Here is a 21,066-nt window from a genome sequence, read left to right on the forward strand (position 1 = left end):
AGTGATAAGCATACTCTAAGTACTGGTAATGGTAGTTGTAATTATTAAGATTAGAAACTCCCATGTACCTGGTTATCACTGTGGCAAAGGGGATCGGACTGCCTATAGTACCTTCTCTTTTCTCTTTCTTAATCCCTCCCACAAAAGAATGAAGAATGAAGGAAGTGGTGTGTGTGTGTGCGTGTGTGTGTGGGAGTGTGTGTGTGCGCGCGCATGTGTGCTGTGGGGGGAAGGAACTGAGGGGATCAGTCAGCTGTATCAGCCACCTTCAGTCTATGCAAGATGACAATCCGGGCATTTCCTAGCCACATCCCCTAAGGCAAAGCTCTGTGTCAGTGAACCCCAAGAGGTCAGTTAGCATGGAGGGCATTTCCTGATTGTATCCCATCCCACCATGCGCTTCCACCTGGGCCTGTCCTGTCAGGTAAGGTAACCTGAAAAATTCCTAAGCTTTGGTTGCAGGACTGGAACATAATTTGGACATCTTCTCAGTGCATTCCTGACAGATAAAAATCCTCTGTGTCAATTACACCAGGCAAAGATCCACTGAGGACAAAGATCAACCAGCTGGAGGGCTACCACACAGGAGATTACCCATAGCCTTCAGGAACAAATGAAAGTTTACAAGTGATAAGAACAGCATTGATCTGTGACAAGGAGGCTGCAGGGATACAGGAAGCTACTTCCCACAGAGCCACTAAGCCTTTGCAAGAGCCAGGAGAATGGGTTTTAATCACCACTCTCTTAGGAGAGCAGGGGTGATTTCTTTATAAGAAGGATGGGGCCCCCAGGAGTCCCCTCGTACCATTTTCTTGGTGAGAATACTCGTGGCCCATGATGGTACAACGCCGGAACACCATCTTGTTCTCGGTCAGCGTTCCTGTCTTGTCGGAGAAGATGTACTGGATCTGACCCAAGTCCTCAGTGATGTTGAGGGCTCGACACTGAATGGACAAGTCGGTCTCTTCATCATACAGGTCAAGGTCGTTGTGCAGGAAGAAGACTTGCCCGAGCTTCACCAGCTCAATGGACACGTACAGGGAGATTGGGATCAGTATCTGTGGGGAGATGGAGTCCCACTGTGTCAGAAAAAGAGGCTGGTCTGCCATCTCAGGACCTTCCTGAGTGATGGATTAGCAAAAGCATTTCATGAAAAGCTCAGGTCAGCTCTCGCAGTGGGTTTTCTCTGAGAAATCAAAGCTCAGTGACCTCATGCCTGCCTTGGGATCCTTAGGAGAATCTGAAGAAAACAGGCCTTCCTGAGCCAGGAATATTTGATATGGGGTAGACACTCACTACTGCTTGTTTAATGACTGAGCTGGAAGGAGTAAGGAGCTCTAGTTAATTTACAGAGTCATGGTGGGTTCAGGTGTGCAGAAACGTGATTTCATTCTCTCTATATAACATTGTATATACTTTTTCATGTTCTTTTCCATTACAGTTTATTACAAGACATTGATAATACTTTATACAGTAGATTCTTGTTATCTGCTTTATATATGATAGTTGCTGCTGCTGCTAAGTCACTTCAGTTGTGTCCGACTCTGTGCGACCCCATAGATGGCAGCCCACCAGGCTCCCTCACCCCTGGGATTCTCCAGGCAAGAACACTGGAGTGGGTTGCCATTTCCTTCTCCAATGCATGAAAGTGAAAAGTGAAAGTGAAGTCGCTCAGTTGTGTCAGACTCTTTGGGACCCCATGGACTGCAGCCTACCAGGCTCCTCCATCCATGGGAGTTTCCAGGCAAGAGTACTGGAGTGGGGTGACATTGCCTTCTCTGATATATGATAGTGTGTTTCTGCTAATCCCAGACTCCTTATTTATGTCTCTCCCTCTCTTTTCCCTTTGGTAATCCTAAATCTGTTTTCTATTCAGATTTATTGTTGATCACTGCCCACTGATGTAGCTCAGATGGTAAACAATCTGCCTGCAATGTAGGAGACCTGTGTTCAATCCATGCGTCAGGAAGATCCCCTGGAGAAGGAAATGGCAACCCACTCCAGTATTCTTGCCTGGAGAATTCCATGGATAGAGGAGCCCGGTGGGCTACAGACATGGGGTCGCAAAGAGTCAGACATGACTGAGCGACTAACACACACACACACACATACTGAGTGCTGTTTTAGGTCCTTCAAATGGTAATGAGTAGAACAAAAGCCCTGGCCTTGAAGACCTCCCAGTCCAGTAAACAAACAAAAAATCTATATTGAGTGGTGGCAAATCTCATGGAAAAAAAAAGAATAAAATGAAAAGTGAAGGCTGGGAGGGCGTATTTCAGAAACCACAACCTTTGTGCTGAGACCTGAAGAAATGAGGGTGTGAGCCTGAGGTTATCTGTGGGAGGAGGCATGTTCCAGGCAGGGCACGGGCCAGCAGCTGGGTGTCTGCAGGGCCGGGGTGAGAGTCAGCAGGCGTGTGTGCCAGTGTGTGGGAGACAGCTCAGAGATGTGGTCCCCGAGGGAGCGGGGCCCAGATCACTTAGGCCTTGTTGGTTGCCTCAGAACTTTGTATTTCCCTTTGTATTCATTTCACTTTTGGTTATGAAACCATCAGAAGGTTCAGGGCAGAGGAAGAGCATGACTTCCTCCTCACATTTAAAAAGGGTTACTTTGCTCCATGAGTGAATGAACTAATGAATGAAAAAAGTTGCCAGTTGGAGGACCAAGAAACATGCTCAAGTACTGTAAGATCTCAAACAGACGGGGTTTTGTCAAAACAAAACTACAACTTCCCCTATCTTTTCATAGACCGTAATTCTTACTGGGCCTGAGGTTTTTTTTAAATCTCTTTATACCTCACTGTAGGTGTTCACCTATAAGTAGGGGCCTTTCTTACCTCTCTCTTACAGGTGCTCTGTCTTTTGCCTTCTTTTCTCCTATGTACGGTGCTGGTTCTTCTTCAGTCTAGCAAATATGAAAACGCTAACTTGTGTTTCTTTCTCTGAATGCTTGGGGCTTGAAAGTTTTCTGTCATCCTTTGCGCTGTGTTATCTTTGTGGTTCGCAGGTCAGAAGGCGCACCAGTTCTAGATCTGGCAGCAGGACAGGCACCCGTGGGTCTCTGCTGCAATCTTACTTTTAAATACAAGAGTCTGATAAATATTTCCCTCTGTTATTATCTGAGGCCAAGGTCCTCTCCTCAAGGCAGGGCTGGTCCTGACATTATACCAGATACGAATACTTTCAAAGACCCATAAGAAGCACTAAATGTTTCCTCATCTCAGTCCAGTTAGTTCTTTCTCAAGGTCAGTACTGAGTTTTCTTTTTCTTTTCCTGCAAAGTTGTATAGGTGTTGGCTGTAGGTCTTTTGAGCCCCGATTGGGGAGGACCTCCTACCTGGAGCAGGATGATCATGGTGAGGAACATGTAGAAGCCCCCAAGAGCAAGGGGAAGGTAGTTGCCCTTGGCGTCTGGCACGTCAAAGGGAGGGTGCTCTGTGAAGGTTCCATTCCAGAGGCCGTGACCTGAGAGGAGGCAAAGCCAAGCATGAGACAAAATCGCCACTTAATCTTAAATTGGTCAATTACATCAGCCCATCCCTGACCTACTGCCAGAAATCAGAGTGCTTTGGAGGAGCATGTCCTTGTTCTGTATAACACTGTTATATATTCATTTATATATTCATAACACTGTGTATGTATTCATTTAGCTCTAAGGTGGTCTTTCACATACCCTACATTTCAATCTCTCCTCCTAGCAGAGGAAACTAGCATGGTGATTATTTAGATCTTGTTTAAGTCCTATTATACAGGAGTTGGAAATAGAAAAAGGGGGCTAGAGTTTGTTTCTTTTCTCCCTCATGCACCCACCCATCCAATCATCCATCCCTCAATCCATCCCTCCACCCACCCACCCCTCCATCAACTCTGTTTACTCACTCCTCCTTGCCTCTCGCCTTCCCTCTCTTTATCCAAAATTTATTAATTCAAAAAGGAGTTGGTCCTACTTCTTGTCTTTGAGGAGTTCCCTACCAACTCATGGAGTCTGATGTAAAGATACAGACCTCACCTGGCATGAGCTAGATCCTGGAATGTTATAAGAGCCCATAGCAACAGCCTCAGATACGGACTGAACCCTCTGTTTCTCTAATTATAAATGGGGATAGCAACACCCATCAAGTGCAGATTGATAAGTGAAACTGGCTCTGAGCTCTCTGAATCTCAGCATCCTTATCTATCAATTAGTAATAGTACCTTCCCCATGGAGTTATTGTGAGAACAGGATCACCCTATGTGTATAATGCTCTTGGCTCCAGGATAGAAACTATAGAGAATAGAAGGCAAAAAGGATGCCACCCTGCCCCTAAGATACTTCTTTGCCCAAGAGGTTGGGCCAAATACCATCATACACAGCAGAATAAAGGAGACTTATAGATGTGAGGTTAAGGGCCAAATATATGGTACAGAGTAAGGATCACTGGCTTTCAGAGGAGCTAGAGATCATAAAAGAAATCAGAACAGGCTGCCTGGAAGAGGAGGCCTAGAAGGATTCTGAAGCCCAGGTGGGTACTGGGTGATCAGAAAGGCCTGGGGAAGACAATCCAGACAAATAAAAAAGAAATTCCATCTTCATACATTAAAGTAGTGAAGTGAAAGTCGCTCAGTCGTGTCCGACTCTTTGTGACCCCATGGACTATACAGTCTTTGGAATTCTCCAGGCCAGAATACTGGAGTGGGTAGCTGTTCTCTTGCCAGGCTCCTCTGTCCATGGGATTCTCCAGGCAAGAATACTGGAGTGGTTGCCATTTCCTCCTCCAGGGGATTTTCCCAACCCAGGGATCAAACCCAGATCTTCCACATTATAGACAAATTCTTTATCAGCAGAGCCACCAGGGAAACCTGGTAAAGAAATGTGTGATAAATAACCCTGGAATGGTGCTCATCTGGGAGCCCTCACCTCCTACAGGAGCTATACTTTAGTTAGGTGCCAACAGAGGCCTGTCACTCTATGAGTTGTTATTCTCAGACAAGAGAATCCTGCCCCTCCCCATTACTTTCTCAAAGTATTTCGTATTTGGGGCAATCTACCAAGCTGCTTCTGGTTTGCCTAAATCTTGTCTAACTCTGTGACCCTTTAATCATTAGCTTCCTTTCTCTAGAGACACAATGACATGATCTTCAGTGTCCTTTCCAGGTTTGATGGTCCCTAAAAATCCTTCCCCAAACAGAGCCAAGAGTTTTGCAGCATCTCTGGGGACACAGATGGACCAGAAAACCAATGGGTGGTTTTCTTGTTTGCTGGCTTCAGGTACTGCCCTTCCAGCTTTGAGCCACTCTTGGACTGCCGTGAGATATACCTGGGAAGTGCATTCATTCAAAACTCCAGGCCATGCACAAGACTAACCCCCACTGTCTTCACTGTGGTGACACATAAGAACTTTGTGGGCTGAGCAATGCTTTAGGCCTCGGAAGCTGTCTTTTAAAAACAGTGATGAGGACTTCCCTGGTGGTGCAGTGTCTAAGATTCTGTGCTCCCAATTGCAGGGGGCCTGGGTTAGATCCCTGGTCAGAGAACTAGATTCCACATGCTGCAACTAAGACCTGGCACAGTCAAATAAATACATATAAATAAATATTAAAAAGAAATAGTTTCTAAAAAATAAAGTATAACAACAGTGATGGGTGCGATTTCTGATAGAAGCAAGTGAAGAGCAAACGAGACAGCTGCTCCCTGGTGCAGAGTCAGCAGGGGGCTCTGGACTCAGCATATAAGTCCTTCAATTTGATCCTCCCTGCTTCTTTTAAGGCCTCCTTTAGGGTGCCAGGAACCATCCTTAGTGTTAAGCCATAGAGGGGGAGAGTAAGAATGAGCATCGTACTCACTGCCCTGCCTACCCTCCAAGGATCGACTGAAATAACTCTGGATCACTCCTCCCACAGCGGTCTACACTTGCTGTAGTAGACCCTGGCCTCAGCCTGCTTCTGTTCAGGGTTCCATTCCTGGCCTTGCTCTTGCCAAACAGCCAAACTCTCCTCTGCAAAAGGATGATTTTCCCTCCTGCCGCTCTGCTTTGTCTGTGCTGTCCTTGGGGTAAAGCGTCCTCTCTTTTCTTTCACATCTGCCGGCCCCATCCTGTCCCTGCCACCTCCCTCTTCCGGTGAGAATAAGCTTCAGCAAGACTTCCTTCCTTGATGCTCCCATAACACCCACAGCAGGCTGAATGATGTCCCCTAAGGCGTCTGTGTACTCGACCCGGGGGCCCTGTGAATATGCAGATGGGCTTTGCATACAGGATTGAGTGAAGGGCCCTGAGATGGCGAAGAGGAGCCTGGATTATCCGGGTGGGCCTGATGATGGTATTACCAATGACCTTATAAAAAGGAGGCACAGGGAGATATGCCCACAGACAAGGAGAGGGAGATGTGAAGTAAGGCACTTTGAAAACGAAGGCGTGTGTGTGTGTGTGTGCTCATTCACTTAGTTGTGTCTGACTCTTCGTGACCCCTCTGCACTGTAGCCCTTCAGGCTCCTCTGTACGTGGGATTCTCCAGGCAAGAATACTGGAGCCATTTCCTTCTCCAGGGGATCTTCCTGACCCAGGAACGGAGCTCGAGTCTCCTACGACTCCTGCATTGGCAGGCGGATTCTTTGCCACCTGGAAGTCCTGAAAATCCCCCAATGCCACAAATGCAGAAACCCAGGTAGCCAGTAGAAACCAAAAAGACAAGGGGCCACTTTCCCTGCCCAGGGTCTCAGGAAGGAGCCAGTCCTGCAGGCACCCTGGTCTTAATCCAGTGAAACTGATTTTGGACTTCTGAACCCCGGATATGTAGCAGAATCAGCTAGTGTTTTTTTAAACCACTCGATTTGCATTAACCTTTTACAGCAGCCCTAGGAAACGAACACAGTACCTGGTGCCACCCTCACTGAATGCGACAGATGGTGTTATTGATTCTGTTCTCAGGCTGGACTTGTTCCTGCTGGACTCTGAGGACCTTCCTGCTCTCTGAGGACAGTCCTGTGATTGATTCATCTGTTACCCTCTCTGGGTAAGGGGGGGCCTGGGTTCAGGTAGTATTTCCTGAATAGACACATAACAGATGCTCTTCCTACGATTTAGGGCACATACAACTTTCAGAACAATGTCACTTGCATTTTTGGCTGAATGGGCCCCCTGTTAAATACAGAGCAGGCTTGCTTTCATTTATTAACTTCTTTTCGTAGATAAGGAAACTGAGGCTCTGTGTTGAGGCAACTGGCACAAAAGAAACAGAAGCTGCCTGTGGGGTTGTTCTTTCCAGAACATTCCATACCTACAGCTCCAATGAGGCACATGAGGAAGAGGATGCCGATGCAGGAGAAGATGTCTCTGTTCATGCGCCGCTCGATCTGGCTGCGTTTGTACCGCGGGCCGCTGTTGTTCAGCATGGCTTTCGTCTCATGGCCTTTGCGGGAGAAATAAGATCGTCAGTCGTTGGCCGCCCCCCATTTGCCTCTGGCTCTTCCCGCAGGAGATTTACCTCCGTGCAGGGCAGGGACAGAGTGCAGACAGACAGAATGGATGTGTGGACACGGGAAGGGACTTGGGGTGGTGGTGGGATGAAACAGGAGAATAAGATTGATATGTATACACTACCGTGTGTAAACAAGATCGCTAGTGGGAAGCTGCTGTGCAGCACAGGGAACTCGGCTCAGTGCTCTGTGATGACCTTAGAGGGGTGGGATGTGGGGGGGTGAGGGGGGGCTCAAGGAGGGGATATATTATACAATATATGTGGATACAAATGGCTGATTCATGTTATTGTATAGCAGAAATTAACACAACACTGTAAAAGCAATTCTACTCCAACTGAAAAAAAAACTTAAAAAAACAAGAGAGGCTTCATTCTCTAACCTGGATGTGTCCTGGCATAGGGAGGCTCTGGGAGCAGCTGGAGAGACCTCACACAATTGGTCAGCAGGTTTTTACGGAACACCTCCTACCTGCTGGACATGGGGGGCCAGGGGGCGTAGACTAGGCCCCTGTGCACAGGCTGTGTCCTACACAACTCAAGAGATAGCCCTCACTTTGTAGCTGTCATCAATTTGTAAGCCTCTTAGGACACATTTCTAGCAAATGACAGGAGGCTGTCTTCTAATTTGCTCAAAGGGGCTGTTGTGGGTTAGTGGTGGGATACAGTAGTTAAGACAGATGATTCACATGCTGGTGAAAATACACAAGCAAACAAGGTCATTACAGTTGGTGATAAGTCCCATGAAGTAAACTACAAATAAGGGCTAACAAAATAAGAGATGCCGTTAGAGAGCATGGTCATGGAAGGTTTCTCAGAGGAGGTGACGTTAAAGGAGACATGAATGGAGAGAGAAAAGTTGGTAGAAAAGGGCTTTGGGCTGGAGAACAGTGCTTGCCAAGGCCCTGTGGCAGCACTGTACTTGAGGCCAGTCATTTTCATGCTTGCTTCTTTGCTAAGGTGTTTGTTGCTTGTGCAAGAGTGTAGTGGCCAAAGGCCTCCACCCCAGCATTAACTCTGGGCAGCTCCTCTCCTGTCTTGGAGTTCTGCATAAAATTTTGTTCAAAGAAAAAATAATAAAATTTTAAAACTACTGATCTTATCCAGTCGCTTGCCCCTTTTCTCCAGTTGGAGAATCCCATGACAGAAGCATAGAAGGGACTTGTTCCAAGTGAAAGGATACATGAACCTCAGAGCCGCGTGGAGAACCCAGGATGCTGATTCCCACTCTATTTCTCCTTCCACTGACCCCTGGTACCCAAGTCACCCAGCTAAGAGCTGACAGTCTAACTAAGCCTTGTCTTTAAACAGAGCCTTTCCTTTGGGGCTGCTAAATTTTAATTACTGTGCCATACCCCTCAGAAGACAAATTAAAAGACACCAGTCACATGTTTCCTGTGCAAAATGAAAGAGAACCAATACATCAGCTCTAGCAGCGAGTGGTTTAATGCTGTTGAGCTGGTGGCCTTGTGGATTTAAAGTGGCAGTGAAACCGAAGGAGTGAGCACGCTCTGGGCTCATCATGTCAGACTCCAGTCGCTGCAGTTGTTCAAGGGCTGCCACAGCTGGGGTCCCTGCCTGCCCTGGGCTCACCCCATACAACGGGTCCTGGGACCACCCCCTTCACCCACTCCTCACTTCCTAAGACTCTTCTGTCCCTTTGGCAAAATGTGGTCTCATCGGGGAGGCATCATGGTGTGGTGGATAGAATGTGGGCTCCAGTGTCTGACAGAGCTTGGCTCTCAGGCACTTGACCTTGGGCTGGAGGGAATTAATTTCAGGAGACATGTGACCCTGGTGGAATTAATCCTTTTGTATCTCAATTCGTCATCTGCAAAATGAGATGTTATGGTTGTGTGCTCTGGCATAAGGGAATGAACTGATACATATAAAGTACCTAAACTAGTTTCTGGTACACAGTAGGGCCTCAATAAATGTCTGCAGTGAGAAGCATACACCTCCACGTGGAATTTCTTCCTCTTGGAAAACTCGACTTGGCTTTTATTGGCTTTGATCCTGAGGTGCTCCTGTTGTGTCCATCTATACCACCAAGGCAGAGAGTACAGCTCCAGACCAGTCATTCTCTACAGGGGACTTTGTTCCCCAGGGGACATTTGGCAAAGTCTTCAGAAATTTTTGGTTATCATCTTTGAGGAGGTGGCACTAATGACATCTAGTTGGCAGAAGCCAGAGCTGCTGCTAAACACTCCCCCGACAAAGAACAATCTGGGACAAAGGTCACCAGTGTTGAGGTTGAGAACCCCTGCTCTAGATGACAACACTTAACACCATTAGTACCATTTTGCTCACAGTTTTTGAGATCCTGATGTGTGCCAGGCTAGTGTTAAGCCCTTTTCAAAGATCATCTCGTTTGAAACCTACAGTCCTATGAGAACAGGTTAGCAGTGCCTTTTGTGTGGAAAGCTTGACCAGCTTTTCAGGAACTTGCAGCCAAGGGCTGGTTTAGTGTGTGTGAAAGTCGCTCAGTCATGTCCGACTCTTTGCGACTGTATGGACTACACAGTCTATGGAATTCTCCAGGCCAGAATACTGAAGTGGGTAGCTGTTCCCTTCTCCAGGGGATTTTCCCAACCCAGGGACTGAACTCATGTCTCCTGCATTGCAGGCAGATTCTTTACCAGCTGAGCTTCTAGGGAAGCCTAGGGCTGGTTTAGCCCCAGGCAGTCTGACTCCCGGAACCATGATTAACTCCCTCTCTGTCTTCCCTCTCATAAGCCACTTTCGTCACCCACTCAGAGCTTTGTTTCTGCTCAGGCAGAGAAGAAAACTCAATGTTTATGAGGGTTTTTTGGTGGGGCAGGGATTACTGAAGGGGTCGTGTTTAGTAAGTCTGTCAAACAGCACTGAACTCCACTGTCAAAGACCCTTGAAAGCAGTGACCTGTGTTGACAAATATAACATTGCTCCCCCAAATTAGGGAAAGCCAGCTAGATTGTGACACTATTCAAAAAAAAACCCTACTTTTCTCTCACAGTCTGCCAAAGGGAGTCATAGGGTAGACTGATGTGTTAGTGCTCTTCCAAGTCTAACAAAGTTTGGATTCTATGCACCAAAACATACCAACTAAAAGTAAACAAAATATTACAAGGTGTCCCAGTGAGTGCAAGAGCCAGGGAAACTTCTTCTGGAGAGTTCCAGGGAAGGTAGACACTCCAGGGAGACTGTGTTACCTCCATAGATGTTTGCAGTTGTTCAAGTGAAAACGGATATGTATTGAGCACCCATGGAGCGCCAGGTACTAGGTACTGGGGGTTCAGCCGTCCCAAGACTCCCTCCAAATCTCATTATGAGAAGTGCTGCTGTTACCTTTTTTCAAGGGGAAGCAAAATCAAAGTGCAAAGAAGAGACAGACCACCATATAGAGATCCACAAAATGAATAAAGCTTATAATAAAAACAACTGCAAAAACAACCACCAAGACTCACCGTGCCCTCATGTGCTACACACGGCACTGGGTGCTTTCTATGTCTGGGTCACTGTACTCTCATGAGTGCTTTATGAGGCAGACACAGATGTTATTCCCACTGTACAGATGAGGACACTGAGGCACAACATGGTGATGTTGCTAAGTTTGGTGAGGTTACTCCTCAAGCTCAAGAAGATGCTCTTCATCCCACCTACGGTTAGTGTCACAAAACCATTAGGGATGCATGAGCCCCCCTCCCTGTGTTATCCAGATGAGTGACAGCGACTCGGAATTGAATTATGTCTCCTATGGACCAAGTGAGCTGCTGTGATTTCAGCCTCAGTTTGCTTAGCTGAGAAACAGGAAATCACATGCCTCTACCCTTAGATGTGAGCTCCCACCAACTAAAGATGAATTTGGAGGAGGTTTTGGAGGAAGGAGGAGAAAGGGCAGGGATGTAGGAAAGTGTCCAGGGACAATAACCTGTGTAGATGACAATGCCAACAGCCACTTCAGTGTTTCTGATGGTGCAGCCTCGAAGCAGAAGACTCTCACTGCCAAAGCCTGTCCTGGTCTGATCGGGATGTTCCCTGGAGATGATGAAAGACAGGAACGGTTTGATGGCATCTCCACACTTTCACTGGTTAATGTCTCAGAAGTGGTGAGTGAACACGATCCCTCTTCTCCCTCTTCTTCAGAAGAGCAATATTAACTTGGAAACTAATTCCCATGTTTAAATGCAAGACTTCATTGGTCCTAGGACACCTAATGCGGACTGGACCATTAGAGGGGAATTACCCATCCCTAAGGATGTGATTTGGCCTAAAAGTCAGAACTCCGATGAGGAAGATTCAAAATGGTTTTAGGGACAAAATGTGGGGGACCTGGCTTCTGACTCTGCAAGGATAGGTGCTGTGCTCCCTGAGGCAGTGTTCACACACCCACTATCACCAGCTGCTGGGTCTGCACCCACACACCTCTCTTATCATGAGATGATGAGGAAGGGCAGCCCAGAGGCTCCCCTCTTGGCCTCTCTCCTGTGCTATCCTTCTCTTGCTCCATCCTCATAAAATAAACAGACCTCACAGCAGGAGGACCAGTTGCCTTTGTGCAACATCCTGGGAGGCAGCTTCTCAAATGGGAGATCCGCAGAGTTCTTCCCTTCTTCTAGACTCAGGAGGCATCACAATTTCCCACTGCACTCTAGACACTTCTGAGACAACCCACACCAGGGTTGACTTGGTGTCTAGTCCTCATTCAGTCCTGATGCCCTCCCCCTCTGGCATTTATAGGAACTTTAAATATAACTTCCTCACAACATTGGGGAGAACAGAACAGTAATCATCTGAACCCTAATGGATTTTCTCTCCTTCTAACTCTTTCATACTTCATCTCTCTAGGTCCAGTTATGTTTCCTATGTATTAAATAATGGTCATGACAACCTTAGAAGGTAGGTCATGTTTCATACCCATTTTAAAAATAGGGAAACTGAGGCAATCATAGTACATGGCAGAAGGGGATTCAAATCCAGGAAGTCTGGCTCCAGAATGCTACAATACCACTCAATACACTCAGAATAATTTTTACTGTGTTTATAAACTATATTACTTACATGATTTTATTTGACTATTCACAGCTCTGGGAAGTTAGCGGGGTGATTATCCTTGCTTATGAGAAAGTTGAAACTCAGAGAGGGTGAGAGATCTTTCCAAGGACACACTTCCAGGACATAGGACATCCCAGGACTTGAGAACCCAGTTCCCAACACCAAACCTCATGTGATTTTCACTACACTGGAGTTCTTAAAGTAGCACCCCATTAATTTACATAGAATCAGTCATTTCCATTTGCAATTCTTTTGAATTTAACAAGGCAATATCTTAGTTTATCTCTATTAATACTTTCTAGCACTTATTTATCTAGTTTTTTAACAGAGGAGGTTTTGGCAATAGTCTGTAGTTAGAGTAAAATAACAGTTTTGATTTCATTTTACTAATTTTACTGTTATAAAATTTATATATGGAAAGTAATACTGCCATAAATCTATGGCAAGCTATATATAGCAGCGATTCCAGTTGCCCATAGTGCCAGTAACATAACTTTTTTTTCTGAAATGAATTAAGAGAAAATTAAGCCAGTTAAAATTTTCTAATATATAGTGTTTATGAGTGTGATACAGATCATAAAGGTGCTCTGAGAATGGCTGAAGTTGAAGACCCACCTGTCCTTATGGAGGGAGCTGATGCAGATAGAATATTGAATGATTCACTGTTAGTAGCTAGTGGTTTAAAGGGCATTTTTATGATGCTCTAAGGTGATAAGCTATGACAGCATCTTCCTTGTCTCCCGGTCATAATGTTCCTTTTTCAGTACAAAGGGACTGAGATCTCATAGCCCTTCTATTTAGTGCACTGTTTACAGGGATGCTTTATTTAACTGACTCATGGCAGTATTTCTCCACCTTGATACTACTGACTATTTGGGTGGGATTAGTCTTTGTTGTGGGTCTGTTCTGTGCCTTATAGGATGCTGAGCAGCATCTCTGATCCCTACCCACCAGATGCCTTCAGCACCTCGTCTCAGTTGTGATAATCAACGACGTGTCAGACACCATAAAGGTCCTCTGATAGAGGAGGGAAAGGGGTTTGAGAACCACTGCTTTGGACTGATCTTATTGCTTAAAAATTGCATCATCAAATCTGACATTCCTAATATTCAAAGCATTAAAAACTACTCAGTTTCTAGCCAGCTTGGGTAGCCCCAAGAGAGTTCCTACATTAAGGAGGCCCAAAGAAGCTTCTGGACACCTGGAGGCATCAGACCTGTGGTTTGTTCAGCAAGAGAGCTTAGATCATCTGTGGGTGGTGGGCCTCAGCAGAGATGTGGGAGCATGGTGGAGAACTTGCCAGCATCCCATGGGCTGGCTGCTAGACTGACCAACTGGACTTTCCAGGCTCACCCAGGAGCCCTGGGCAGGTGGGGGAAGTTGCCTTTAGAGGCAGTGACCAGGAAGAGGAGGTTCTGGGGGTTGAATGGAGCTGGGAAAGTTCTCTCTGAGAAGAGCCCAGGCTGAAGCTTAGAAAGGCTGGCTGCTGGCATGAGCTGTTTTAGGGAGAAAGGATTACAAATAGAAACCCAGCAATGAGGCTGTTCTTCAAGAGGATGGAGAATGACTCAAGGCATGGGAGCCTTGGGATGAACCAAATCCATAAAACTTGTGCATGAGGGGAGGACTTCTTGCCCAGGCAGGTGGCAAGCTCCACTTTGCCAGATGCCTGCTATGAATCCTCTTCTCCTCCAGGAACTTGCGCCCTTCTCTGTCTGTCTCCATCTGTGCTCTTTAATTTTTTAAAAAGTAATTTGCACTGAAAATCTGCCATTTCTTTTGCATTGTTCTTGCTTTTCCCCCCTCTTATCTTGCTCCTCAAGACATCTAATATGGCCTGGGAAACAGTGGTTGGAGGGAAAGCCCTAACACCTGCCTCCTGAGAAAATTTCTGAAGTCTCATTGCAAGCCTATTGGTAGAGAAGCTGCCATAACGTGTCTGCGCTCATTGTCTGTGTGCACACAATGCAAAACTCAGGGGTTAGAGTGAAAAGACAGGATGGAAGTCCTGGCCCTGCCTTGTAGCTGCTGTATGCCTCTGAGGGAATCCTGAAAAATTTTATCATCAGATCCCCATCTGAAAACTGGGAATCAGAATTCTCACTTCCCTGGGTTGTTTTGCAGATTAAATGAGATGATGTTCTGAGAAAGTCCTCTGAAAGTCTTAAAGCCCTGAATAGGGCCTTTATTCACATCTTTTACCACTGCTCTTTTTTTTGGTCTTTTGCATTAAGACCGGTTGTCAAATGTGGGAGCAAAATTACAGCAAAACTCTCAGGCTGAATCAAAACTGAAATAATAACAATAGTAATTGCAACAGCAGTAACACCATGAACTATCTATTCTGCCTGTTTCCATGCTTTATATATGATCAACTCTCAGACAAGAAAATTCCTGTGATGTAATCTTTATTTTACAGAAGTGGCAATGAAGGCCCAGAGGGGTTAATTAATTTACTGAAGGTCACACAGCTTGTAAGCGATAGAGCCTGGTTTTGAATCTAGGTCTATCAAACTCCAAAGTCCCCATTTTTACCTACAGTGCAATAAAGGCTCCTTCAGAAATCTGGTCTAAATTTAATCATACTTGCTTTCCCTGAATCAGAGTGTGGTCTCGATTTTGATGCTGTTTCACAGAGTTCTGAAAAAACTATTAGTGAATTTAAACCTGCAAGATAATTAAATGTCACTCCGTCAGCAACAAAGACTGGAAAAGGTTTCTCAATTTAGTTAGGTTTCTCTAGCCTTTTCTTAAGATAAAAAGAAATAAACTTTCTTAGGACCCAGATGCTTATCTGTTTGGCCATTTTGAGACAAAACTTCTAGCTGCAGAGTCAATGTTTATAAGCAACACACGGGTGGCAAATACTTACATATAACCCTTAAATTTGTTGAGGTGGTCGTTGGGCTTCTCACACACGATGGTGTTGTGGAAATGTTCTGGTTGGAACTGTACCTCCTGTGAGAGAGGGAATGCTGTGAGGTTATGAAGTCAGAGAGATCTCGTTTTAATAGGATCACTGGGAGAGCTAATCACAGTTAGAACCATTGCAAATAAGGTAGTCCCCGCTTTGTTGCACCGTGATAATTGTAATGTGTTAGAAAACACAGCTAACATCCTCATTAAGGAGGAAGAAGTAGATACAGATGAGACCTTGAGTGCTTGGCCAAGGGAGGGCCCTGCCCTGACTATTTTTTTCTGGCCTGGATTTCAGTCTCTAGACTCAGGTTGCCCCGTAGAACTTACTGCCATGATGGACATGTTCTATGTCTGCACTGTCTAAAGTGGAAGCCACACATCACGTGTGGCTGTGGAAATATGGTAGTATGATTGAGGAACTGATTTTTAACTTTTATTTAATTTTAATTACACAGCTACCTGGGGTTAGTGGCTACCAAACTGGGCAGTACAGAAAAAGATGATCAAAAAGAAGAAATTATAAATCACACCACCTACAGCTAGCCAATGTTCTTGTGTATTTAGAATTTCCAGAGTTTAAATAAGTATGTACATACACCTACATACATTTATGTGTGGACACACACCCACGTTTATGCATTTCAAAAATGAGACTTAGTGGTCATATACAGTGAACATTTTTACGCATTATTACATTTTTCTACATCTTTTTAAACACCAGGATAGAAACCTATTGTATAAATGCCACCATATTTCACTACTGAACACTGACCTGGTTTCAACTGTTGGCTGTTGCAAAAATGCTGTGAAAATAATAGCTTATAAAACAAAATAAGTAGCATTTACTGGACTCTTACTTCTGTCAGATGCTGTGATGAGAACTTTAGAAGTGCTATTTTTTCTTCCAGCTTACAATTCTTCTATGAAGTAAGAACTTGATTATCGCCTCTCTAGAGAGGAGCTTCCCCACGTCCGAGGTCAGGGGGAGAAGCCGGGAGGACCCCATGACCGAGGGGCGGCAGCCGAGAGGAGCTACCCGCTTCCGAGGTCAGGGGCAGCGGCCGGGAGGAGCTACCCCCCGCCAAAGGACAGGGCGGTGGCCGGGAGGAGCCACCCCCGTCCAAGGAGCAGTGGCTGCGTGGGCGCAGGAGGGCCTAGAGGAGCTATTCCACATTCAAGGTCAGGAGAGGTGGCTGTGAGGAGATACCCCTTGTCCAAGGTAAGGAGCAGTGGCTGTGCTTTGCTGGAGCAGCTGTGGAGAGATACCCTAGGTCCAAGGTAAGAGAAACCCAAGTAAGATGGTAGGTGTTGCGAGAGGGCATCAGAGGGCAGACACAATGAAACCATAATCACAGAAAACTAGTCAATCTAATCACACAGACCACAGCCTTGTCTAACTCAATGAAACTAAGCCAGGCCCGTGGGGCCACCCAAGATGGGCGGGTCATGGTGGAGAGGTCTGACAGAATGTGGTCCACTGGAGAAGGGAATGGCAAACCACTTCAGTATTCTTGCCTTGAGAATCCCGTGAACAGTATGAAAAGGCAAAACGATAGGATACTGAAAGAGGAACTCCCCAGGTCAGTAGGTGCCCAACATGCTACTGGAGATCAGTGGAGAAATAACTCCAGAAAGAATGAAGGGATGGAGCCAAAGCAAAAACAATACCCAGTTGTGGATGTGACTGGTGATAGAAGCAAGGTCCGATGCTGTAAAGAGCAATATTGCATAGGAACCTGGAATGTCAGGTGCATGAATCAAGGCAATTTGGAAGTGGTCAAACAGGAGATGGCAAGAATGAACGTCGACATTCTAGGAATCAGCAAACTAAAATGGACTGGAATGGGTGAATTTAACTCAGATGACCATTATATCTACTACTGGGGGCAGGAATCCCTTAGAAGAAATGGAGTAGCCATCATGGTCAACAAAAGAGTCCAAAATGCAGTACTTGGATGCAATCTCAAAAATGACAGAATGATCTCTGTTCGTTTCCAAGGAAAACTGTTCAGTATCACACTAATCCAAGTGTATGCCTCAACCAGTAATGCTGAAGAAGCTGAAGTTGAATGGTTCTATGAAGACCTACAAGACCTTTTAGAACTAACATTCAAAAAAGATGTCCTTTTCATTATAGGGGACTGGAATGCAAAAGTAGGAAGTCAAGAAACACCAGGAGTAACAGGGAAATTTGGCCTTGGAATGTGGAATGAAGCAGGGCAAAGGCTAATAGAGTTTTGCCAAGAGAACGCACTGGTCATAGCAAACATCCTCTTCCAACAACACAAGAGAAGACTCTACACATGGACATCACCAGATGGTCAACACCGAAATCAGATTGATTGTGTTCTTTGCAGCCAAAGATGGAGAAGCTCTATACAGTCAACAAAAACAAGACCAGGATCTGACTGTGGCTCAGATCATGAACTCCTTATTGCCAAATTCAGACTTAAATTGAAGAAAGTAGGGAAAACCACTAGACCATTCAGGTATGACCTAAATCAAATCCCTTATGATTATACAGTGGAAGTGAGAAATAGATTTAAAGGACTAGATCTGATAGAGTGTCTGATAAACTATGGACAGAGGTCCATGACCTTGTATAGGGGACAGGGATCAAGACCATCCCCAAGGAAAAGAAATGCAAGAAAGCAAAATGGCTGTCTGGGGAGGCCTTACAAAGAGCTTTGAAAAGAAGAGAAGCAAAAAGCAGAGGAGAAAAGGAAAGATGTAGGCATCTGAATGCAGAGTTCCAAAGAATAGCAAGGAGAGATAAGAAAGCCTTCCTCAGTGATCAATGCAAAGAAACAGAGGAAAACAACAGAATGGGAAAGACTAGAGATCTCTTCAAGAAAATTAGAGATACCAAGGGAACATTTCATGCAAAGATGGGCTCAATAAAGGACAGAAATGGTATGGACCTAACAAAAGCAGAAGATATTAAGAGGTGGCAAGAACACACAGAACTGTACAAAAAAAGATCTTCACGACCAAGATAATCACGATGGTGTGATCACTCACCTAGAGCCAGACATCCTGGAATGTGAAGTCAAGTGGGCCTTAGAAAGCATCACTATGAACAAAGCTAGTGGAGGTGATGGAATTTCCAGTAGAGCTATTTCAAATCCTGAAAGATGATGCTGTGAAAGTGCTGCACTCAATATGCCAACAAATTGGGAAAACTCAGCAGTGGCCACAGGACTGGAAAAGGTCAGTTTTCATTCCAATCGCAAAGAAAGGCAATGCTAAAGAATGCTCAAACTACTGCACAATTGCACTCATCTTACACACTAGCAAAGTCATGCTCAAAATTCTCCAAGCCAGGCTTCAGCAATACGTGAACCATGAACTTCAGATGTTCAAGCTGGTTTTAGAAATGGCAGAGGAACCAGAGATCAAAGTGCCAACATCTGCTGGATCATCAAAAAAGCAAGAGAGTTCCAGAAAAACATCTATTTCTGCTTTATTGACTATGTTGAAGCCTTTGACTCTGTGGATCACAATAAAATGTTGAAAATTATGAAAGAGATGGGAACACCAGACCACCTAACCTGCCTCTTGAGAAACCTATATACAGGTCAGGAAGCAGCCGTTAGAACTGCACATGGAACAACAGACTGGTTCCAAATAGGAAAAGGAGTACGTCAAGACTGTATACTGTCACCCTGCTTATTTAACTGTTATGCAAAGTACATCATGAGAAAGACTGGGCTGGAAGAAGCACAAGCTGGAATCAAGATTGCCGGGAGAAATATCAATAACCTCAGATATGCAGATGACACCACCGTTATGGCAGAAAGTGAAGAGCAGCTAAAAAGCCTCTTCATGAAAGTGAAAAAGGACAGTGAAAAAGCTGGCTTAAAGCTCAACATTCAGAAAATAAAGATCATGGCATCTGGTCCCATCACGTCACAGGAAATAGATGGGGAAACAGTGGAAACAGTGTCAGACTTTATTTTTTTGGGCTCCAAAATCACTGCAGATGGTAAATTCAGCCATGAAATTAAAAGATGCTTCCTCCTTGGAAGGAAAGTGATGACTAACCTAGATAGCATATTGAAAAGCAGAGACATTACTTTGCCAACAAAAGTCCGTCTAGTCAAGGCTATGGTTTTTCCAGTGGTCATGTATGGATGTGAGAGTTGGACTGTGAAGAAAGCTGAGTGCCGAAGAATTGATGCTTTTGAAGTGTGGTGTTGGAGAAGACTCTTGAGAGTCCCTTGGACTGCAAGGAGATCCAACCAGTCCATTCTGAAGGAGATCAGCCCTGGGATTTCTTTGGAAGGAATGATGCTGAAGCTGAAACTCCAGTACTTTGGCCACCTCATGCGAAGAGTTGACTCATTGGAAAAGACTCTGATGCTGGGAGGGATTGGGGGCAGGAGGAGAAGGGGACGACTGAGGATGAGATGGCTGGATGGCATCACTGACTCGATGGACGTGAGTCTGAGGGAACTCTGGGAGTTGGTGATGGACAGGGAGGCCTGGCGTGCTTCGATTCATGGGGTCGGACAGAGTCGGACACGACTGAACGACTGAACTGAACTGAACTGAGAGATGGGAAAACTATGATTCAAAAGAGTTAAGAGGCTGCCTGTGGTCATATCAGGATTAGGATTTGAATCCAAGTCTGACTGCCGACCCTTTGTTCTTACTTGTACAACACACTGCCCCCCACCCCCTACCCCTACAAACATTCTTGTAGCCAAGCATAAAACACACTCTTGACTCTTTATTTTTTCTCTCTTGTTAGGTATTTTAGTTTACAATCTCTTAAAGTCCAACCTGAGGAAAATACAACTAGGGGTGAGGAGGTCTTGCTTTTTAATTCTACCCTACATTGGCTAAAAGTACATTCAATCCTTGAGCCTCGGTTTTCTCATCTATAGCATGGGGCTAACACCATGGCTATGGTTTTTCCTGTGGTCATGTATGGATGTGAGAGTTGGACTGTGAAGAAGGCTGAGCACCGAAGAATTGATGCATTTGAACTGTGGTGTTGGAGAAGACTCTTGAGAGTCCCTTGAACTGCAAGGAGATCCAACCAGTCCATTCTGAAGGAGATCAGCCCTGGGATTTCTTTGGAAGGAATGATGCTAAAGCTGAAACTCCAGTACTTTGGCCACCTCATGCGAAGAGTTGCCTCATTGGAAAAAAGACTCTGATGCTGGGAGGGATTGAGGGCAGGAGGAGAAGGGGATGACCGAGGATGAGATGGCTGGATGGCATCACTGACTCAATGGACGTGAATCTGAGTGAACTCTGGGAGTTGGTGATGGACAGGGAGGCCTGGTGTGCTGCGATTCATGGGCTCGCAAAGAGTCGGACATGACTGAGCGACTGAACTGAACTGAACTGAACTGAACACCATTGTGCCTCAGAAGACAGAATTTGTGTGGGAAAGTTTTGAAAGATGTAACAGGCCATGCGATAGAAGGAAGTGGCGCTAACGGTGGTGTTGGAACTGGTTCCCTGGGTAGAGCTTTTAGCCTGAGTAGTGAATTTATCACTCCAAGCTGCAAGGTACAACTGTTCAAAGGGGTAAATTGATTAGAAGAAATGACAGCATCTTCTGGCTTGGTGTAAATATACTGTCCATTGGTTCTGTGGGGATGCCAACATAAATAAACTCTCTGCTCACTTGAAATAAATTACCCATCCAG

At 45.4% G+C, this 21,066-nt stretch overlaps 1 protein-coding gene across 3 annotated transcripts in view; it reads right to left on the minus strand.

Annotated features, from left to right (window-relative positions):
- ATP10B (ATPase phospholipid transporting 10B (putative)) overlaps window positions 1–21,066 on the minus strand; it is a 134,279-nt gene that overhangs the window by 69,690 nt on the left and 43,523 nt on the right. For 2 of the 3 annotated variants that reach the window (XM_068980547.1, XM_068980549.1), the window contains 5 exons: window positions 15,357–15,442; window positions 11,361–11,467; window positions 7,253–7,384; window positions 3,336–3,463; window positions 806–1,058 (listed from right to left, as the gene is read on the minus strand). In XM_068980547.1, coding sequence (XP_068836648.1) covers window positions 806–1,058; window positions 3,336–3,463; window positions 7,253–7,384; window positions 11,361–11,467; window positions 15,357–15,442 — 706 coding nt within the window. The remainder of the gene's footprint in view (window positions 1–805; window positions 1,059–3,335; window positions 3,464–7,252; window positions 7,385–11,360; window positions 11,468–15,356; window positions 15,443–21,066) is intronic. The other variant, XM_068980548.1, reaches the window with a different exon arrangement.

This window comes from Capricornis sumatraensis, chromosome 9 (genome assembly GCF_032405125.1).
Source record: "Capricornis sumatraensis isolate serow.1 chromosome 9, serow.2, whole genome shotgun sequence".
NCBI lineage: Eukaryota > Metazoa > Chordata > Mammalia > Artiodactyla > Bovidae > Capricornis > Capricornis sumatraensis.